The sequence below is a fragment of the Aristolochia californica genome, unplaced genomic scaffold (genome assembly GCF_029961685.1).
Source record: "Aristolochia californica isolate CCGP_79_NKW_82.1479 unplaced genomic scaffold, dmAriCali1.0.hap1 SCAF_10, whole genome shotgun sequence".
NCBI classification, from domain to species: domain Eukaryota; kingdom Viridiplantae; phylum Streptophyta; class Magnoliopsida; order Piperales; family Aristolochiaceae; genus Aristolochia; species Aristolochia californica.
In genome coordinates, this window is record NW_027181771.1 from 33893805 (window position 1) to 33910608 (window position 16804).

Below are 16804 nucleotides of genomic sequence, written 5' to 3' on the forward strand. Positions count from 1 at the left end.
AATCCACTAAAAAAAAAGCTTCACAGAGAAGACAATAGACTCAATTCATCTATTTTGAACCATTACACACCATGAAAATATAGGTTACAACACTTTCAGTAGAAACCTAAATCATTTTACTGGTCACAAGAGAAGACAGAGTTGAGAGCAATTCAGTTATGAAACGTGCGGTGATGAACTCTTCTTCACATTGACATATATTTTTAGCAGAAATGTACAAAAACACAAACGATGGAAGTTAAAAAAACCCTTCTGTTGAAGAGCAATTTGTTAGTAGTTCGCTTGGTAGACAGCACTAGTTGTTCAAATTAGTGTCCTTCTGTCTTTTCTTAATTAAATGCATCAGCTCTGTGGCTACTCTTAACCTCTCATCCGTACCTTCCTTTGCAGCAGTAAGACGAGAGTTCCTGAGCAAAAAAAAAAGGTTTAAAAAATCTAGTAACTTGTTGTTTCCCATCAGAATTATCCTTCCAAAATAAAGAAGAGAAAAACACTCAATTACCTTTTCTCCATGGCAGCCTTTCTTTCAAGGTCAGCTACTAGGTTCAGGAACCTCTTTAAGAAGGCTGGTAACCTCTGTATCGCTTCAATGCCTTCTTTCATTGAACATAGCTTTTTCATGATCTCAATCGCCAGAAAATATCCCTCTTTGTTCCTGGAATGTTTTTCAATAAAAAATAACAAAGATAAGAATCGGTAGAAGTGTACTTGTGGGTCTTAAAACTGCACTGAACCAAATCAGATGAATATCTAACCTCAACAACTCCATGAAGATAATCTCTACAGATTTGTAAGTATTAAGTAGAATTTCTGTCAAATGTGGGTATCTGACAAGATTCAGCAGTATGGAAAGTGCTTGTTTTAACACCTCTTGTTGAGGAGCACTACGGTTAACTGAGTGTATCAGCTCTAGTAATGTTTCAATTGCCCCAGCAGCCACAAGTGTTTCACAGCATTTCAGGGAATGTGCTGTTGCCATATCTGCAGAAACGATCAAAGTAATTGAAAAGAGTAAACAGATAGAAGTGTATTCACATATAGTTGATAGTAAAAGATCATACCTATTGTCCTACACGTATGAAGAATGTTACTAATACTTTTCATGCTTAGGAGTTCTTGTAGTGCAACTACAAGGCGAGATATAAGCCGCATGTTATTGTCCACATTTGCAGCAGATTTTTTCACCCTATGTCTAAGATCTTTCAGTTGTTCCCTTGACATTTTCCTCACAAGATAGCCTTTCATGTATGACTGCAATCACAACAATCTCATAAATAATAATTTAAAATATACACTTCAAAATTACCAATATCTTTATCTCACCTGAATGACAAGAATATGGTGCCTCCTTTTACAAGCCTCTCGGCGAGCCATCCATCCACGAAAATGAGACTGAATGATAAGAGCATATTTCATTCTTGACTTGGACAGTAAAATCGTCCGCCACCATCTCTGCACTTTCAAAACAAAGGGCAGTAATCTCTCTGTCTTGAAGTTCTGTTTAACAGGACAGTGTGGCTTACCTGAAGAAAGAGAAGAAACACATGAAAACTGGAACCTTAATTAGAAAAAAGGAAAAGACGAATATGAAAAGCAAAGTAAAAAAATACATCCATTTAACTTCCAAAAATGTAAGCTAAATACCTAAAAGGCTATTTCTAGCAATCAAGATTCTGGCCTTTCTCTGGTTAAGATAACGAATGACTCTCTTGATCTTTATTATTGCTTCCCTTTGACGAATAAAATCTCTCCTCCTCAAAACACCACGCCAATGGCTCTACATTTTTTTCCACCAAAAGTTGCTTTCTGTAAAACTGTTAAAGTAAAACATGAAAATTCACCAAATTCTTGAACCAGCCCACTCACTTGGATGACAATAACACAATGCCTGATTCTACGAGCCTCTTGGCGAGCAATCCATCCACGCCAGTGTGACTGAACTATGATGGCAGACTTTACTTTTCTCTTTTCATATAAAACTCTCTTCCACCACCTCTGCAGTTTCAGAACTGAAGAAAGAAATATTTGCAGCTCACTCAAAGAACCAAGAGACCTGCTCGAATGTATTGTAGATGAACCTACAGCCACCAAGCTCTACCATTATAAAATTTTAGTTATAAGACAACAACATAAGGATATGTGACACAGATTCAGCATTTACTAGACTAAAAATGGATACTCTGACCCACTAACAAAGAGTGATATGGTCAATTCTGAATACCATCCATGAGATGGAATACCAAAAAGTGACATGATCTATGATTTGTTTTATTCATGGAGAATTTTTGCTTGTAGTGGCTTTGCTTATACTCCGCCTACAAATTTTGTTTTTTTTTCCAGCTGGGTTAAGTGAATAACAATTATCTACCACAAACCTTCATCATCATTGGGCCTTTGTCTCATCTATTTGAGATAGTTCATAAATCCCGTTTTCATTTCTCATCTGTCATTGTTTTTTGGACAACAACGACAGCTATCATTTGCTAATTCATTGGTTACTAGCCTTCTTCAGGCCACCTTGATGCTCTGTATCCGTGTAGCTTTTGAGCCTTTTCTCTACATTTTCTTGTCCATCAACAATTTACTAGTACCCAATCTGGTCTACACCCCATTCTCATGTATAAGCTAAATGAATTAGAAAAAGATACCTAACAGCCAACGACGAGCAAGTTGACCCCTGGCAAAGTCCTGGATTATAGCAACAGCCCATTCACGTTGTTTAAATTCCTTCCAGCACTTTGCACGTCGAAGATTTCTCTGAATATTCACTGCTGCTTTCTTTAGATGCATAAAGTCTTTCATCACTAAATGACCCCGCCAGTGACTCTGAATTGTGATTGCAGCCTTAGTGCAAAGCTCACTTGCTCTTTCTTCTTTGCAAATTGTGACCATATGAGCATATCTACACCTGGCCATCCACCCACGCAAATAGGATTGGAGCAACAATGTAGCTGTTTTAATCTTTGAATAACTGTTGTGTTTAGACCATCCTCTGAAATGAGATTGTATAACCCTTGCAGCCCACTCTGAGTCAAACACTCAAACGGTCAGTCTGAGGAAAGAAATTGATGAAAAAGAAAGCACACAATGCACTCATACACAAGCAGAATAATACTGAGAGAAACCTTCTCTGCCGTATTCATCCAGTCCAGTCTGATTAGTCTGTTGGACCTTAGATGGTGTTGTCTCTGGGCTCTGATAATCCAATCCCATAATTTTATGGATATTTAGCTGATCCTACACAACGCACACAAGTATAGGCATCTAAGTTCTAATGTAGATGATACAAAGAGTATATTGCAGCACTAGAAACTTGGAGAATTACCATAAGTTTTCCGCCAATAAGCTGTGAAGACAAGAATATTAGCAGAACTATTGTTGTTCTCTCATTTAAAGCCCCTCCATGTTCAAGTATATCACTCATTTGCAAAACCTATATGTGACATGGATAAAATTCAGCTATGTGTCAATTGGAAATACAAACTATTCAACTGAACTAAGTCTAAAATATTTTGGTTGTGATATTTTTCTAGTAGATAAACTAGTCAGAATTTTTCCTAGGACTTAATCAAAGTCATCAATGTGCCACAAATGGAATAGAAGAAAGAAAAGAATCATGAATAAAGGATGTTGAGTATAATAGAGCGCTACAGGTGTTTCAATTAACCAAAAAGCAAGTCATTAAGCATTTAATATATTAATTCTAGATATGAAGTTATTCTTCTGATCATATCGAATGTAGAGAGTGCTTACCTCTGGAAACTTTCCTAACAATGTTGCTACCCTTTGGATGAGAGTAAAGCAACGTATAGTTAGCACATTGTCAGTAGCTGAGGAAATGATCACCTCTTCATCAAACAGAGCTTTCTGAAAATTCAATGAGAGTGACAGGAGTTTATAAATAAGCCAGATATGAAAGTCAAAACAGAAAAATGGTATGGAACAAACACAACTGTACCTGAAGACAAGCATTGTCAGAAAGTTCACTTCTGAAATAATAGGCAACCAAGCAGCATAATGCTTTCCCATCAACCAAAGATGCAAAATTATCGAACTTGACACCATAATTTCTACAAATGTCCTGCAAAGGTAATAGTTATGTATTTGACAGCAGCAGGAGAAATCCAAATTTCTAATGTGGAAGGTAAAAAACTTTTATAGGCTAAGAGACTATTTTTAAGATCATGCATGTTGAAAGAAATTTGCAAAGCAACACACTAAACTCCTGGGTAGGATGACAACATGATGCCTTGATAAGTTGCAGCAAGCGCCTCACAAAATCAAAAAATGTTATATGCACTTAACTTAAACTCCATACAAGGTTTCCTAAAAAATCTGCAGTAGCTATACCTGGATCCATTCCAAAAGCATGTCCATATGAGAAGCTGAGTTAATGTTTAAGTAGTCCTACAATGCAGAAAAAACCGATTAGTGTTGAAGTGACAAATGGCATCTAATGAAATTGAATTTTATATTAATAACAAATCATTTTTAGACCTTAGCATTGGATTGACTTAGAAAAATTAAAAGAAAGCTTAGCATATTTTTGAGTAGGTCTGGATCTCAGCTATTATGTCCAGTTAGAATAATCCAAGAACCTGGCTATTTACTGCTGCAAAAATTAGAGCTCCAAACTTGAAATAACGTATGAAACATACCACATGAGATCCCTTGACTCTTGATATTTCTTCAGCTAATAGAGTCTTGTTAATTAGAAGTGGAACCTGAAAGAATATAAAGAGAATTAGTTGTATTGATATTGTAAATAACAAAATTTCCAAGAACACAGATTAGCAGACATTTAGGAAAATAAAGCTTCTAAATTTCTAAGAAGGAAAACTGATTGCACGTTAAAAAAGTGAATCTTTCTCAAGTTCTTAATCATCACCTATTTAACCAAGGATAACATGGCCATGCACATGAGAAAATTGTAAAAATCAAGATTTGGGTGAAGGAAGAGAGAAAATTGAGAGAAAAAGGATAAAAGAGAAGAAGAGCTTTCTGAAGAGCCTGAATGGCGTCCTTCGGAACTGTGCATGAATTCCCAGACTCGTTAAATAAGTGTTTTAATTTACAAATTACAAAAATGCCCTATACACTTCATAACCTTAATCTCCTTATATCTCCCTAAATACACACCCTGTGTGCAAAAAAATTAACTACCAATATAATTTAACAAGCATAACAAGATTACATAAAGAAAATTAACCACTGAAGTGATGAAATGACCAAATACCCTTAGATGGTAAAAGGACTAAAATACCCCTGGATGTATTTTCTAACAAAAATATTACACTAAAACAAAAACAACTTAAACTTCAAAACATGAAAAGAAGAGTTCTCTACAAACGTAAAGACAGTCAACAAAGAAAGATATGAAACTTGAGATCCAAAGAGTGGTGATTATAAACAAACCTGCAAATGAATAAACATGTTCCAGAGCAAAGAAAGTGTCAACTCCTTGTCTCCATTGGTGATGTCATCTGCTACAATCAAGACTCCATCATCATCAGACAAAGGAACCCCAGCTTGTTTGAGATATTGGATGGCGATATTACAATTCACTGAACACTTCTTTGGTGTATCAGAAGGAACCACCAGTTTCTGCCAATATTATAAACCAATAAAGGCATCATCCAATAGGAGAAAGTCAGGGTAGAACCCATTTCCCTGACATGAAAAGGGCCCTACTAAATGATGAGAACCCAGTAACTTACAAGGGAGGAACCATTTAGTATGTGAAAGTAACATCACCAACCAAAAGAATCTAACTTAAATATGGGCATGTTTCACGAAACTGAGTAGTACTATATTATCATAGCAGGTTCATAATGAAAAGTAGGTTAAGAAAATCCATTTATAGCAAAACTAACCGAGAGAATCGATGCATTGCATTGCAAGAGCTGAACAGCTCTACAGAGCCGAACTCCATCTTGAAGATCCTTGAACAAATCGGTAATGGTAAAATTGTACTCAACCAATGGTAACTGCAATAGGCCAATTTTTTAACAGCAAAGCCGGTACAAGAAGTGCAGGTCAGCTGAAAGAATCTCAAGATGAAGGTAATTAAAAAAAATGAAGAAGAAGGAAGAAATATTAGTTTGGATTAATAACCTGTTGATAAGTTAATTTGTACCCAACAATCACTAGATGTGAAATCAGATCACCTTCTCCATGCATTGCGTCCAATAAGAATTCTATACTAGGGAAGAAAGTATAAGACCGTAAATTGTTGAATCAATTCTGAAGAACAGAGGGCAAAATGAGAGAAAATTAAAACATACAATTACCATGAACGAGTTGACGACAGGATTTAATATGACATTGGCTACTGAACAATAAAGGGGAACCTCCATCAATTCCGTCAATGCCATATTTAGTGGGAAGAGCACTCTCATACTTGGCTCTATCGAGTAAAAGAACAAGCAGCAAAAACCGCTTCAATATAATATTCCCTAAAGCCTCATAATAACCAGGTCTGTATAGACCATCAACCTTCTTGTTGTAAATATAAGACCTTGCTAAACCAGAATGGGAAAAGAACTGCTTCTCAATAATCATCTTCAGAAACAACTCATCTCCATCAAGAATCTCATCATCCTTTGGCAATAAAGAATCTCCACCAAACACTAGGTATAAACCTATGCGGAGCCATTTCAAATTATAACATAAGAGAGTTCTTGTTGCCTTCTCTTTTAGCCCCACATCAGTGACTATCGGGCAATGTGCCTTCATTCTTAATCTTCCTTCGTCTATATTCTGAAAGGATAACAAATATGTTACATGATAAATGTAAATCTAGAAGAAACTAAAAAGGTAAGTAAAAAAACTACTGATACTGATGTAAACAAAGTCGTTGGGCAGAGAGTTGAAGGCCTAGATAGTTTCTCTGATCTCCTAAATGATTGTACCACTCGGAATTCTCGCTAGTGACTGTATTTTATGTAGGTTGTACCTAGCAATTCTGTTTTCATTGATAAAGAATGCTTGTTCTGGCATGGTAGCTCAATGTTTCTGTTCACTCAATAGAGTGGACAATGGAAACCAACAGGGCGGTAACAAGCGAGGAGCACTTAGTTTCGAGAACTCTCACGTTGACAGACTTTAAACGGCTATAAACAAACTACTTTAGTCTGGTGACGTCCTCCTTGCACTAAAATGTAACCAGAGTTTATGCTCTCGAAAACAAGCAAGACTGGGGGGATAAGCAACTAACAGCCCGACTTAATTCAGTAATAAAATTTTCTAAAAGTATGCTCCTGTCGATAACTAAGATTTTAGCAGCATAAACTGACCTTTGTGACCTGATTCATTACAGTGAGCACCTCGGCCAGACTCTTTGAGCTCAAATAAGCCCTCATTCGTTCCTTCAGGTCCTCCAAACTACACACCTCCTGCAAAGATGCCTCCAAAGACGAAAACCCCGAGGACCCGAGCTCACTAACGGCCGGACCTCTCCACGAGCTGTCCCTCTGACGCTTCGGGCTCCGCCAGGTACCCCCAATTCGAACTCCCTCCCCATCCAAACTCTCACGCTTCCCTTTCGCCGGTTCGACCCACCCAGAAAAAGCCCCAGCATCACAGCCACAAGCCCTGGGATTCTCGAAGAGGAAGTTCAGCCAAGCAGAAAGGGATCTGGACAAACATCTGATGGATTTCTCTCGGCGGATGTGCGCTTTCCGAGACGACTGCGATTGTTCGATCTCAAAAGCTTTGAGACGACGAGCTGCTTTCGATTTAGAGGAAGGCGCCACCGAAGAGCGGCGGCGAGGAGCCGCAGAAGATGAAGCACTCGGGGATTTCTTGGAGGCGGTGAAATACAGTGGACAAGGGGAGTAAGAGTGGGAATTCGCATTTTGGAGAAACGGTTTTGGCGTTTTGTAGTTCGAAATATCTTTCAGGAGTGCAGATGAAGGAGGAGGACAATCTGGTTCTCTTTCTCGCTGCATCTCGTGGAATCTGGAAACGATCAACACAGAGACGAAGAAAAAAAACTCGGAACTAAATGAGAGATGGAGCTTTGAATTTGAATTTTTGGGAGGGAAGGCGGCAAGATCGAGAGAACCGCAATTCCCTGTCCCTGTCCAAAATCCAACTGGGCCCATGATAAAAATTTAGAAAAATACTAGTGACTTTTTTACAATTAAATGTCAATGACAGTTAACGAAACCGTTAGGAATGATAGAAAATAACAATTCTACCCTTCAATCGGATTTTTCAATTTTTTTTAATAGATATAAGATAATTTTATATATTCACATTAATAGTACCTATATAGATAATATTATATACTAATTATATGGATAATTTAATACAAAGTGAAATATAGATAAATAATTTACATATTTATTAAGAATTACAAAAAAATACAACAATGACTAGATACAATTTAATATCATATAAATATGACAAAATAAATGTGATAATTTAATAAAAAAATTAAATTAAAGTTCATTGAAATTTTTTTATACATACTAAGAATTTTAAAATAATTATGAAGTCTAAATAGTCAAAATTAAATATCGGATTGTGTAAACATACTTAGGAAGGTTAAATATCAAGCAAGCAATGGCGCGACGGGAATTATGTGCATCAATGTTTTCACCTCCTGGGGAGACAAGGCACAAACCTAATTTATTTTTCTTCCCTTGATTTTTCATCTATTTTAGTACTTGAGTTTGTAATTATGTTGTTTCACTCTTTTATTGTAATCAAAACCCTTATATTTGAAGAAAAAATCAATGGTATTTTTTTGTGTGCATATTGTGATGCTTTATCAGATCGAATCAATTCAAACTAATCATTGTTTTATCCCTTATGTTAAAGAAGAATTATTGGTGGCATTGGGTTAGGTTTGAATTATGTTGATTTTCTTGGCATTCAAACCTAAAGAATCAAATTAATCTCTAATCGACTTTAATTGATTAGTCGTTAGCAGGGGTAGCATCAAACCAAGCCAAACTCAAATTTGCATATGTTCAAGTTTGGCTTAATCTGAATACTTCGAACTCGAGTCTAAAATTGGAATCGAGCTCGAGCCCAAAAATTTTAACCGAGTTTGAGCCTGAGTTTGAGTCAGGTTCGAGCTCCAACTTACCTTTAAAACTTCAAAAAAAATTACAAAAATAAATAAAGAGAATATTGTGATGACCTTGGTACCGTTGAACTGCAAGATATCACAGAGGAATCTAAGATTTTGCAATTGAGTATACTAATGTATAATAACCATTTTAATAGACCTAAAAGAAAGAGCAAACACATCTATCAATAGAGTTTATTTCATTAGCCAATAACAACATCAGATGTTGAGGGATCCAAAAGGGTTAAACGATCGATCGTCTTTGAGGTTTTAGGTAAATAAAAGCAACTATCAATCAACTAAATAGGGAATTGATGAGAGTACTTAGAGTAATGGGTATTTTTGTAAAAATTCTATGCTAACAAGTTGGCTCACGAGTTAATAAGCCGAGCTTGAAAAGTCTCGAGTTTGGCTTGTTATTCTTAACCTTATTTCAAGTTTGAACTGGAACTGAGCCCAAATAAAAACTAAACCGAGCCAAAGTTTTTTTTAGAAGAGTTCAAATTGTTTGTGAGCCAGTTTAGCTTGGTACTACCTTCAGTTGTTAGCATTGAAAGATCATTACAAACAATAAAAGTAGAAATTATTGTTACATTATACATCGATTTATAATTTTCTCTAACATTCACGTAAGTTATCAAGAAAAAATTATGAAAAAGAATGTTTGTTTCCAAGGAGTATAGCAAATCAGTGAATCTAAATTGGCATCTCAAATCTACACAAGGGACAGACATGGCTTCGCTCCAGCCACGAGACAATGCAATCTCTGTGAAATGTATGCACGCAAGGCATCTGGACAACCTTCACACCAACCGAGAACTGATCCAAACAAATGGTGCAAATTTCCTTCAATTTTTTTGCACCAACTTGCTTCGTCTTCAAGCTCTCAATGGAAGAGCTCGTCGTTGGAACCATACCCGATTCCTCATCGTCTTCACAATTGTCATCATCCTCTTCACAATTGTCGTCATCCTCTTCAATACTCTGTTCCGGCTCTCCGTAATAACTCAAATTAACGACCTCTACAGCCATCACCTTGAATTCCAATCGTGCAAAACCCTTAGCATCGACGATCCTAGCCACCTCAAAATCAAAACTAGGAACCTCTCGTTGAATCAAATCTCGGGTCTCATCAAACAATGTTGTGTTGGAGTGTCAGAGCTAGGTGGTCCCGGTCCACCTGGGTTAGGTTTCGTCCGCCCTGGGTCCACTTGGGTTAGGTATTTGGCTTTCTGCACTTAACAGACCGGTCTTTTGGGTTGTATTGGTTAGACATTTTGACTCAGAACTCTAAAGTTAAGCGAACTTGGGCGAGAGTAGTACTAGGATGGGTGACCTCCTGGGAAGTCATATCGGCTAGGCATTTGACATGGTATCAGAGTTGGGCATCACATTCCGCGTTCGAATCCTGGGTGAAGCGGTAGGGAAAGATAATGGTGGGTGTAAGAGCTAAGTTGTTCCAGTCCACCTAGGTTCAGTTCCGTCCGCCCCTGGTCTACCTGGGTTAGGTACTTGACTTTCCGCACTTAATAGACCGATTTTTTGGGTTGTATTGGCTAGGCGTCTAACTCAAAACTCTGAAATTAAGCGAGCTTGGGCGAGAGTAGTACTAAGATGGATGACCTCCTGTAAAGTCTTATTGGCTAGGCGTTTGACATTGGGTGACCTCCTAGGAAGTCCTATTGGTTAGGCGTTTGACATGGTATCAGAGCTGGGCACCATGTTCCGCGTTTAAATCCCGGGTGAAGCGGTAGGGAACGGTGGGTATCAGAGCTAAGTGGTTCCGATCCACCTGGGTTAGGTTCCATCCGCCCCTGGTCCACTTGGGTTAGGTACTTTGTTTTCCGCACTTAACAGACCAGTCTTTTGGGTTGTATTGGCTAGGCGTCTGGCTCAGAACTTTGAAGTTAAACGAGTTTGGGTTAGAGTAGTACTAGGATGAGTGACCCTCTTGGGAAGTCCTATTGGTTAGGCGTTTGACATGGTATCAAAACCAGGTATGGCATGTCCCGCGGGGAGCAGTAAGGGGCGGGGTGGGTGTCAGAGGTGGTTCCGTACTTAAATGACTAGTCTTTTAGGTTGTATTGGCCAACCTCTTGACATGGTATAAGAGCCAAGAGTGCAAGTCGTTGAGCTGCATCGGAAACCTCTGTGGAAGGAGAAAGATCTTGGGCTCAAAACATTTTCTAATGTGTTGATTATATCTCCTCGATGTTTCCAAATTACGGTTTGGTTGAACTCAAAACACACCGTGGGCTGTCCTCCTCCTTCGTTGGACCCGTAAACGATGATTTCAAGAGCACCACACGTCACAAAAGCATCTTGGAGGGGGGAGATTGTAGTCGAATCGAGAAAGACCATGGCAGAAAAAGATAAACTTGCAGTGAAACAAGTACGATGTGAGGGAGTGGGCGACAAGAATAATTTATAAGAGTTGAAGATAGAAATATGGTAACGGTTTGATTTGATCGATAAGGAAATTGATTATATCAAAGGAACTTCTATGTTTAAGGGAGTTTGAGTTTCAATTGAACTCATCTTTCTTGAAAATTCTTATCTTTGCCTGTGCAAGGAGTTTTGATTCATAGTCCGTGTCTAACTTAATCTCTGCGTCTTCGTTTTTCCTTACATATCTTTAATTTCTTCACGAGTTTAATTGGAAAAGGAGTGAAAGAAGTAAAACAGAAAAAAGAAGTAGAATCAAATCGGGTTCGGTTAGCGAGCCCTAGTGAAGCCATTTGCACAAGTCACGTTAGCTCATCATCAACCTCTGAATAAAGAATTTTACAGTCATCTGGTTTTTGTTGAAGGCTGCATGAATTCGAGTTCACGATTGTATGTGCTTGTTGTGTTGAGATTGACATACGAAGGTGCCTATGTGGTCTATCAAGTCTATTGATATGAAAATATAATATGCTTGTTTCATACAGTACACACGATTGGGGTTTCGTTTTGTTTCCATTGACATAGAAGCAGACCTTACAGAGTACGAAAACCCAGTTTCCTCCCTCTTCAAACATGAATAGAAGTTGACAAAGGGGTAATAAGGCTAGGCTAGGGATTAAAGAAAGATGTTAAAGTTTTGTAAGCTTTCATATTATTAAATTAAACTTACCTATCTTTAATGGGGGGTTAAGGATTTCTCTTTCATATGATCATCCATTTGTAAGTGGCCAAGACAAATGCATAAATGTGTCAATGGATAAAATTGCCACCCCCTACTCACCTTAAAGCAAGGGGAAGGAGATATGCCTCCTCCCTCTCTATTGTCCCATTAGCAAGAGAAATTTTTTCCACTATTTATTTTTTTAAATTAAAATATATGATATTATGATGTAATTTGGTTCAAGTGGGCTTGATCCCTTCTTTGCTTAAAAAGCCTGGTGAAAGGAAAAACTCTATTGATCGAACTGGTTTTCCTAATTCAATCATCAAACTAGCTGACCCAGTTGGATTGAAATTGTGGAAGGGCAAATCTCCCAAGTGACACAACAGAGGGGTAGATGTGACTTCCCCCCCTCATCTATCTCTCGGCTATGACAAAGAAGAAGCTCTTACCCTCCTCGTCGTTAGGGATCAGAGGAGGAGAGCGAGCCAACTCTCTCCTCTTCCCCTGTTCATTGGATGATGTGAAAGAGGTTATCTACATTAGCTTGTTATTGCATGATAACAAGGAGGGTGTTGGATCATCCCTACCTATAACGAGCACTAGGGGTGGCATCGAACTAAGCTGAGCCCAAACTTGCCTATGTTTGAGCTGAGCTTGATTTAAATATTTTGATCTTGAACTCGAACCGAGCCTAACCTCGACCCTAAATTTTTTATCGAGCTCAAGCCCGTTAATTTTAACCGAGTTCGAGCTTTTAACTATATTTAAAATTTTGTATAAAATACATGTCAAACAAATTATATATAAAATTATCTATACACTTTGCTTAAAATTATTCATAAAAATTGTTGGAAAACGATTAAGGGGACCAATTGAAGGAGGGAAATGATTAAGGGGACAAAAGTCATAATTTAGTATGAGATGAAAATTAGAAACGTATTATCAAGTAACTTTGAGTTTATGTTATATTCAAACACGATTGGAGACTCCTTTAATACTAAAAATATATAACTGAAATTGAAAAATACGAGATCTTTGAAATCAAATGCTATAAATGGTAAAGGACCCATTTGAAGCGAACGAGTCCCATTTATGGTCTCCGTTCCTGTGTTTTATTTATTTTTTCTTTTTTCATTTTAATGTACACTTGACTCATGGAAGAGTGCCAGTTTGCCTGCTTCAAGGCAGAGATGCCTTTCGCAACAGGCGCTTCAGTCTTACCACCTGGAAAAGCTGCCAAATTCAAAGCGACTTTCTACTGAAATGAGAAAACGGAAATAAGGCATTGAGCATAAAATTATAAACTGGGAGAGGAAATATGAAATTGGGAGAAATTGCTTGTTGCTTAGAATGGTCCATCTTTTGTTTTTTTACAATCGGGTGGTGAAGGTGCTTTCCACGATTACCCCAATAAAGGAATCCTGCAGAATATGGGTTTCTCTGTGCTCCTCTCCTACCAAAATAGAGGAGACGACACCGGACCAGGCAGGGGTGCCGACCCGACTTAGAGCCTCAGATGAAACAACCTGAGATCAATCGAAGACGACAATGTAGCCACACAACCGAGATCAACCGAAGACGACAATGCAACCACACACAAAAAAAAAAAAGTGCTTTATAGACGGAAAACACGCCGCCTGAAACGGAGGAATCCATAGCTTGGCGACCTCTTCCCTCTTCCCCCTAATTCCCGAGAAGTCAGAATGAAAATATCGAACTCGAAGTTAAAGGTTGAATGAAGTCGAAGACGACTCGTCGACTCCCGCTCCCGGCTCCTTGGCCACTTGTCAAGTTAACGAGCCGGCTCGAGAACTTTTGAATCGAACCATGGTTCAGTCGAGTTCGGCCCGTTACATAAACGAGCCTCATCTGGATAAACCAAATTGAACCAAGCCAGAACTGAACCAAGCTGAGCTCGAGCCGCTCGCGAACCGCCTAAGTTTGATACCACCCTTAACGAGTAGTCAAGCACTAACGAATCGATGGATGGGATGAAATCTCACCTCTCCTCTCTTCCTTTCGCTAGCGTAGCCTCCTCCATCTTTATGAGAATCGGGGACGACTTCTCCCTTGATTATTATTATTATTATTTTGGAATAAAACATCTTGTATTCACATCATCTAACAAACTCAATAAATGCGAGTTCAATTGGACCCAATTACCTGTATGGGTCAGAGACTAGGTTTATTTTGACAAAACTATATGTTAATTTTTTGTAAAAAAGAAAAATTTCACTAACTTGATGAAATCTGAGTACACAAATCCCTTATTTATAATGGAGGAAACAAGTAGAATTCAATTACAATTAAACTACCCTTATCCCATTTATAACCAAAGTTAAACACTAAAAGTAAGTCCTATAACAATTGAGTAACTAAACGTAAATATAAAGAACTGGGGCGCTTCACTATCTTCCTTCCCCACTTTTTTTTTTTTTTTTTTATGCCAAAAGATGAGTAGCCAAGGGATGCCACCAATCTGCTTCCTAAGAAGGGCGGTGGTCCGATTTAGCCTCTCTATCTATTCACAAAGAAGAATTTCGGAGAAGTAGCGGAGGGAGCATTTAGGTTTCCTTCCTACCAATCCTAATAGCTGAGGGAGAAGTAGGCCATATTGGTTATCAAAAAATAAAAAATAAAAAAAATTCAATGATCTAAAAAAGATTGTCATACGACAATGCTTTACTACTGTAAAGAACTGGATTTTAATCAGTTCAAACTAATCACCATTATGGAAGACATATTTACAATAGTTAATGAATTATTAGTACTTGTGTAAGCATCCAACCTAAAGAATCAAATCATTATTCAGACCGAACATCCAAGGATCCAAAAAATGCAATAAGGAATCAAACGATGAATCTGTCTGAATTCAGTATAGAAGCAGTAATTATAATTTCATTGTTCTTCTGTTTGCGTAATTGTCTCACTTACAGTAACTCACAGAAATCATCAAGAAAAACATTCTAATAAATTTAGAGCTCGACTTCTTGTTTCCATAAAATAACAGTAGGGAATCACTGAATCATGTAGGCATCTCATATCGGCAGATGGGACAGACATGGCTCCTCTCCGGCCATGAGACAATGCAATCTTTGTGAAAAATATGAGTGCATGACATCTGGGCAACCGAGAACTGATTCAAACAAACGGTGCAGACTTCCTTTGATTCTTTTGCACTGGCTTTCTGCTTCTTCAAGCTCTCGATGGAAGAGTTTGTCGCCGGAATCATGCCCAGTTTCTCGTCGTCCTCACTCTCTTCGGGCTTGTCGTTATAATTCAAGTTAACCACTTCTTGAGCCTCCACAACGATATCCAGTCGTGCTATGCATCTAATTTCTACTATATATGATACAAAGAGTATATTGCAGCACTAGAAACTTGGAGAATTATCATAAGTTTTCCGCCATTAAGCTGAACTTTTGCTGTTCTTTCATTGAAAGCCCCTCCATGTTCAAGTATATCACTCCTTTCCTAACAATGTTACTACCCTTTGGATGAGAGTAAAGCAACGAATAGTTAGCACATTGTCAGTAGCTGAGGAAATGATCACCTCTTCATCAACCTGAGCTTACTGGAAATTCAATCAGAGTGACAGGAGTTTAGAAATGAAAGTCGAAACAGAAAGTGGGATGGAACAAACAAAACTGTACCTGAAGACGAGCATTGTCAGAAAGTTCACTTCTGAAATGAGCTGCGGCAAGCACCTAACAAGATACAGAAATGTTATATTCACTTAGCTTAAAGTTCATACAAGGTTTCCTAAAAAAATTGCAGTAGCAATACCTGGATCCATTCCAAAAGCATGTCCATATGAGAAGTTGAGTTTATGTTTAAGTAGTCCTACAATGCAGAAAAAAAAAAAAAATTAACCACTGAAGTGATGAATTGACCAAGAAGAAGGATAACATAGCCATGGACATGGAAAAAAATATTACAACTGAAACTTCAAAACATGAAATGAAGAGTTCTCTACAAACGAAAGGACAATCAACAAAGAAAGATATGAAACTTGAGATCCAAAGTTGGTGATTATAAACAAACCTGCAAAGAAAGTGTCAACTCCTTGTCTCCATTGGTAATGTCATCTGCTACAATCAAGACTCCATCATCATCGGACAAAGGAACCCCAGCTTGTTTGAGATATTGGATGGCGATATTACAATTCACTGAAGGTTTCTGCCAATATTATAAACCAATAAAGCCTCATAATAACCAGGTCTGTATAGATCATCAACCTTCTTGTTGTAAATATAAGACCTTACTAAACCAGAATGGGAAAAGAACTGCTTCTCAATAATCATCTTCAGAAACAACTCATCTCCATCAAGAATCTCATCATCCTTTGGGAATAAAGAATTTCAACCAAACACTAGGTATAAACCTATGCGGAGCCATTTCAAGTTATAACACAAAGAGAGTTCTTGTTGCCTTCTCTTTTAGCCTGTGACTATCGGGCAATGTTGCAGAAGTTGCAGAAGATGATTATTAGGGTTTAGTTACACACTTCCTGAAATGATGCCTTCAAAGACGAACACCCCGAGGACCCGAGCTCACTAACGGCCGGACCTCTCCATGAGCAGTCCCTCTGTCGCTCGGGGCTCCGTTAGGTTTCC

The 16804-nt window shown here is 38.0% G+C and overlaps 2 protein-coding genes across 2 annotated transcripts; both read right to left on the reverse strand.

Annotated features, from left to right (window-relative positions):
* Positions 1-2: 2 nt before the first annotated feature.
* LOC137943154 (uncharacterized) lies at positions 3-7949 on the reverse strand. Its single transcript, XM_068788848.1, has 19 exons — positions 7296-7949; positions 6291-6759; positions 6115-6197; positions 5874-5987; positions 5416-5604; positions 4659-4724; positions 4351-4407; positions 3959-4081; positions 3754-3867; positions 3326-3433; positions 3126-3237; positions 2649-3026; positions 1867-2078; positions 1645-1777; positions 1324-1523; positions 1062-1251; positions 756-981; positions 503-655; positions 3-407 (listed from the first exon to the last, which is right to left on the reverse strand). The coding sequence occupies exons 1-19, from the start codon at positions 7947-7949 to the stop codon at positions 296-298; spliced, it is 3693 nt and encodes a 1230-aa protein (XP_068644949.1). The 3' UTR covers positions 3-295.
* A 1826-nt stretch (positions 7950-9775) lies between these two features.
* On the reverse strand, positions 9776-10111 carry LOC137943155 (E3 ubiquitin-protein ligase RING1-like). The gene has a single exon (XM_068788849.1). The coding sequence runs from the start codon at positions 10109-10111 to the stop codon at positions 9776-9778; it is 336 nt and encodes a 111-aa protein (XP_068644950.1).
* Between the last annotated feature and the right edge of the window lie 6693 nt (positions 10112-16804).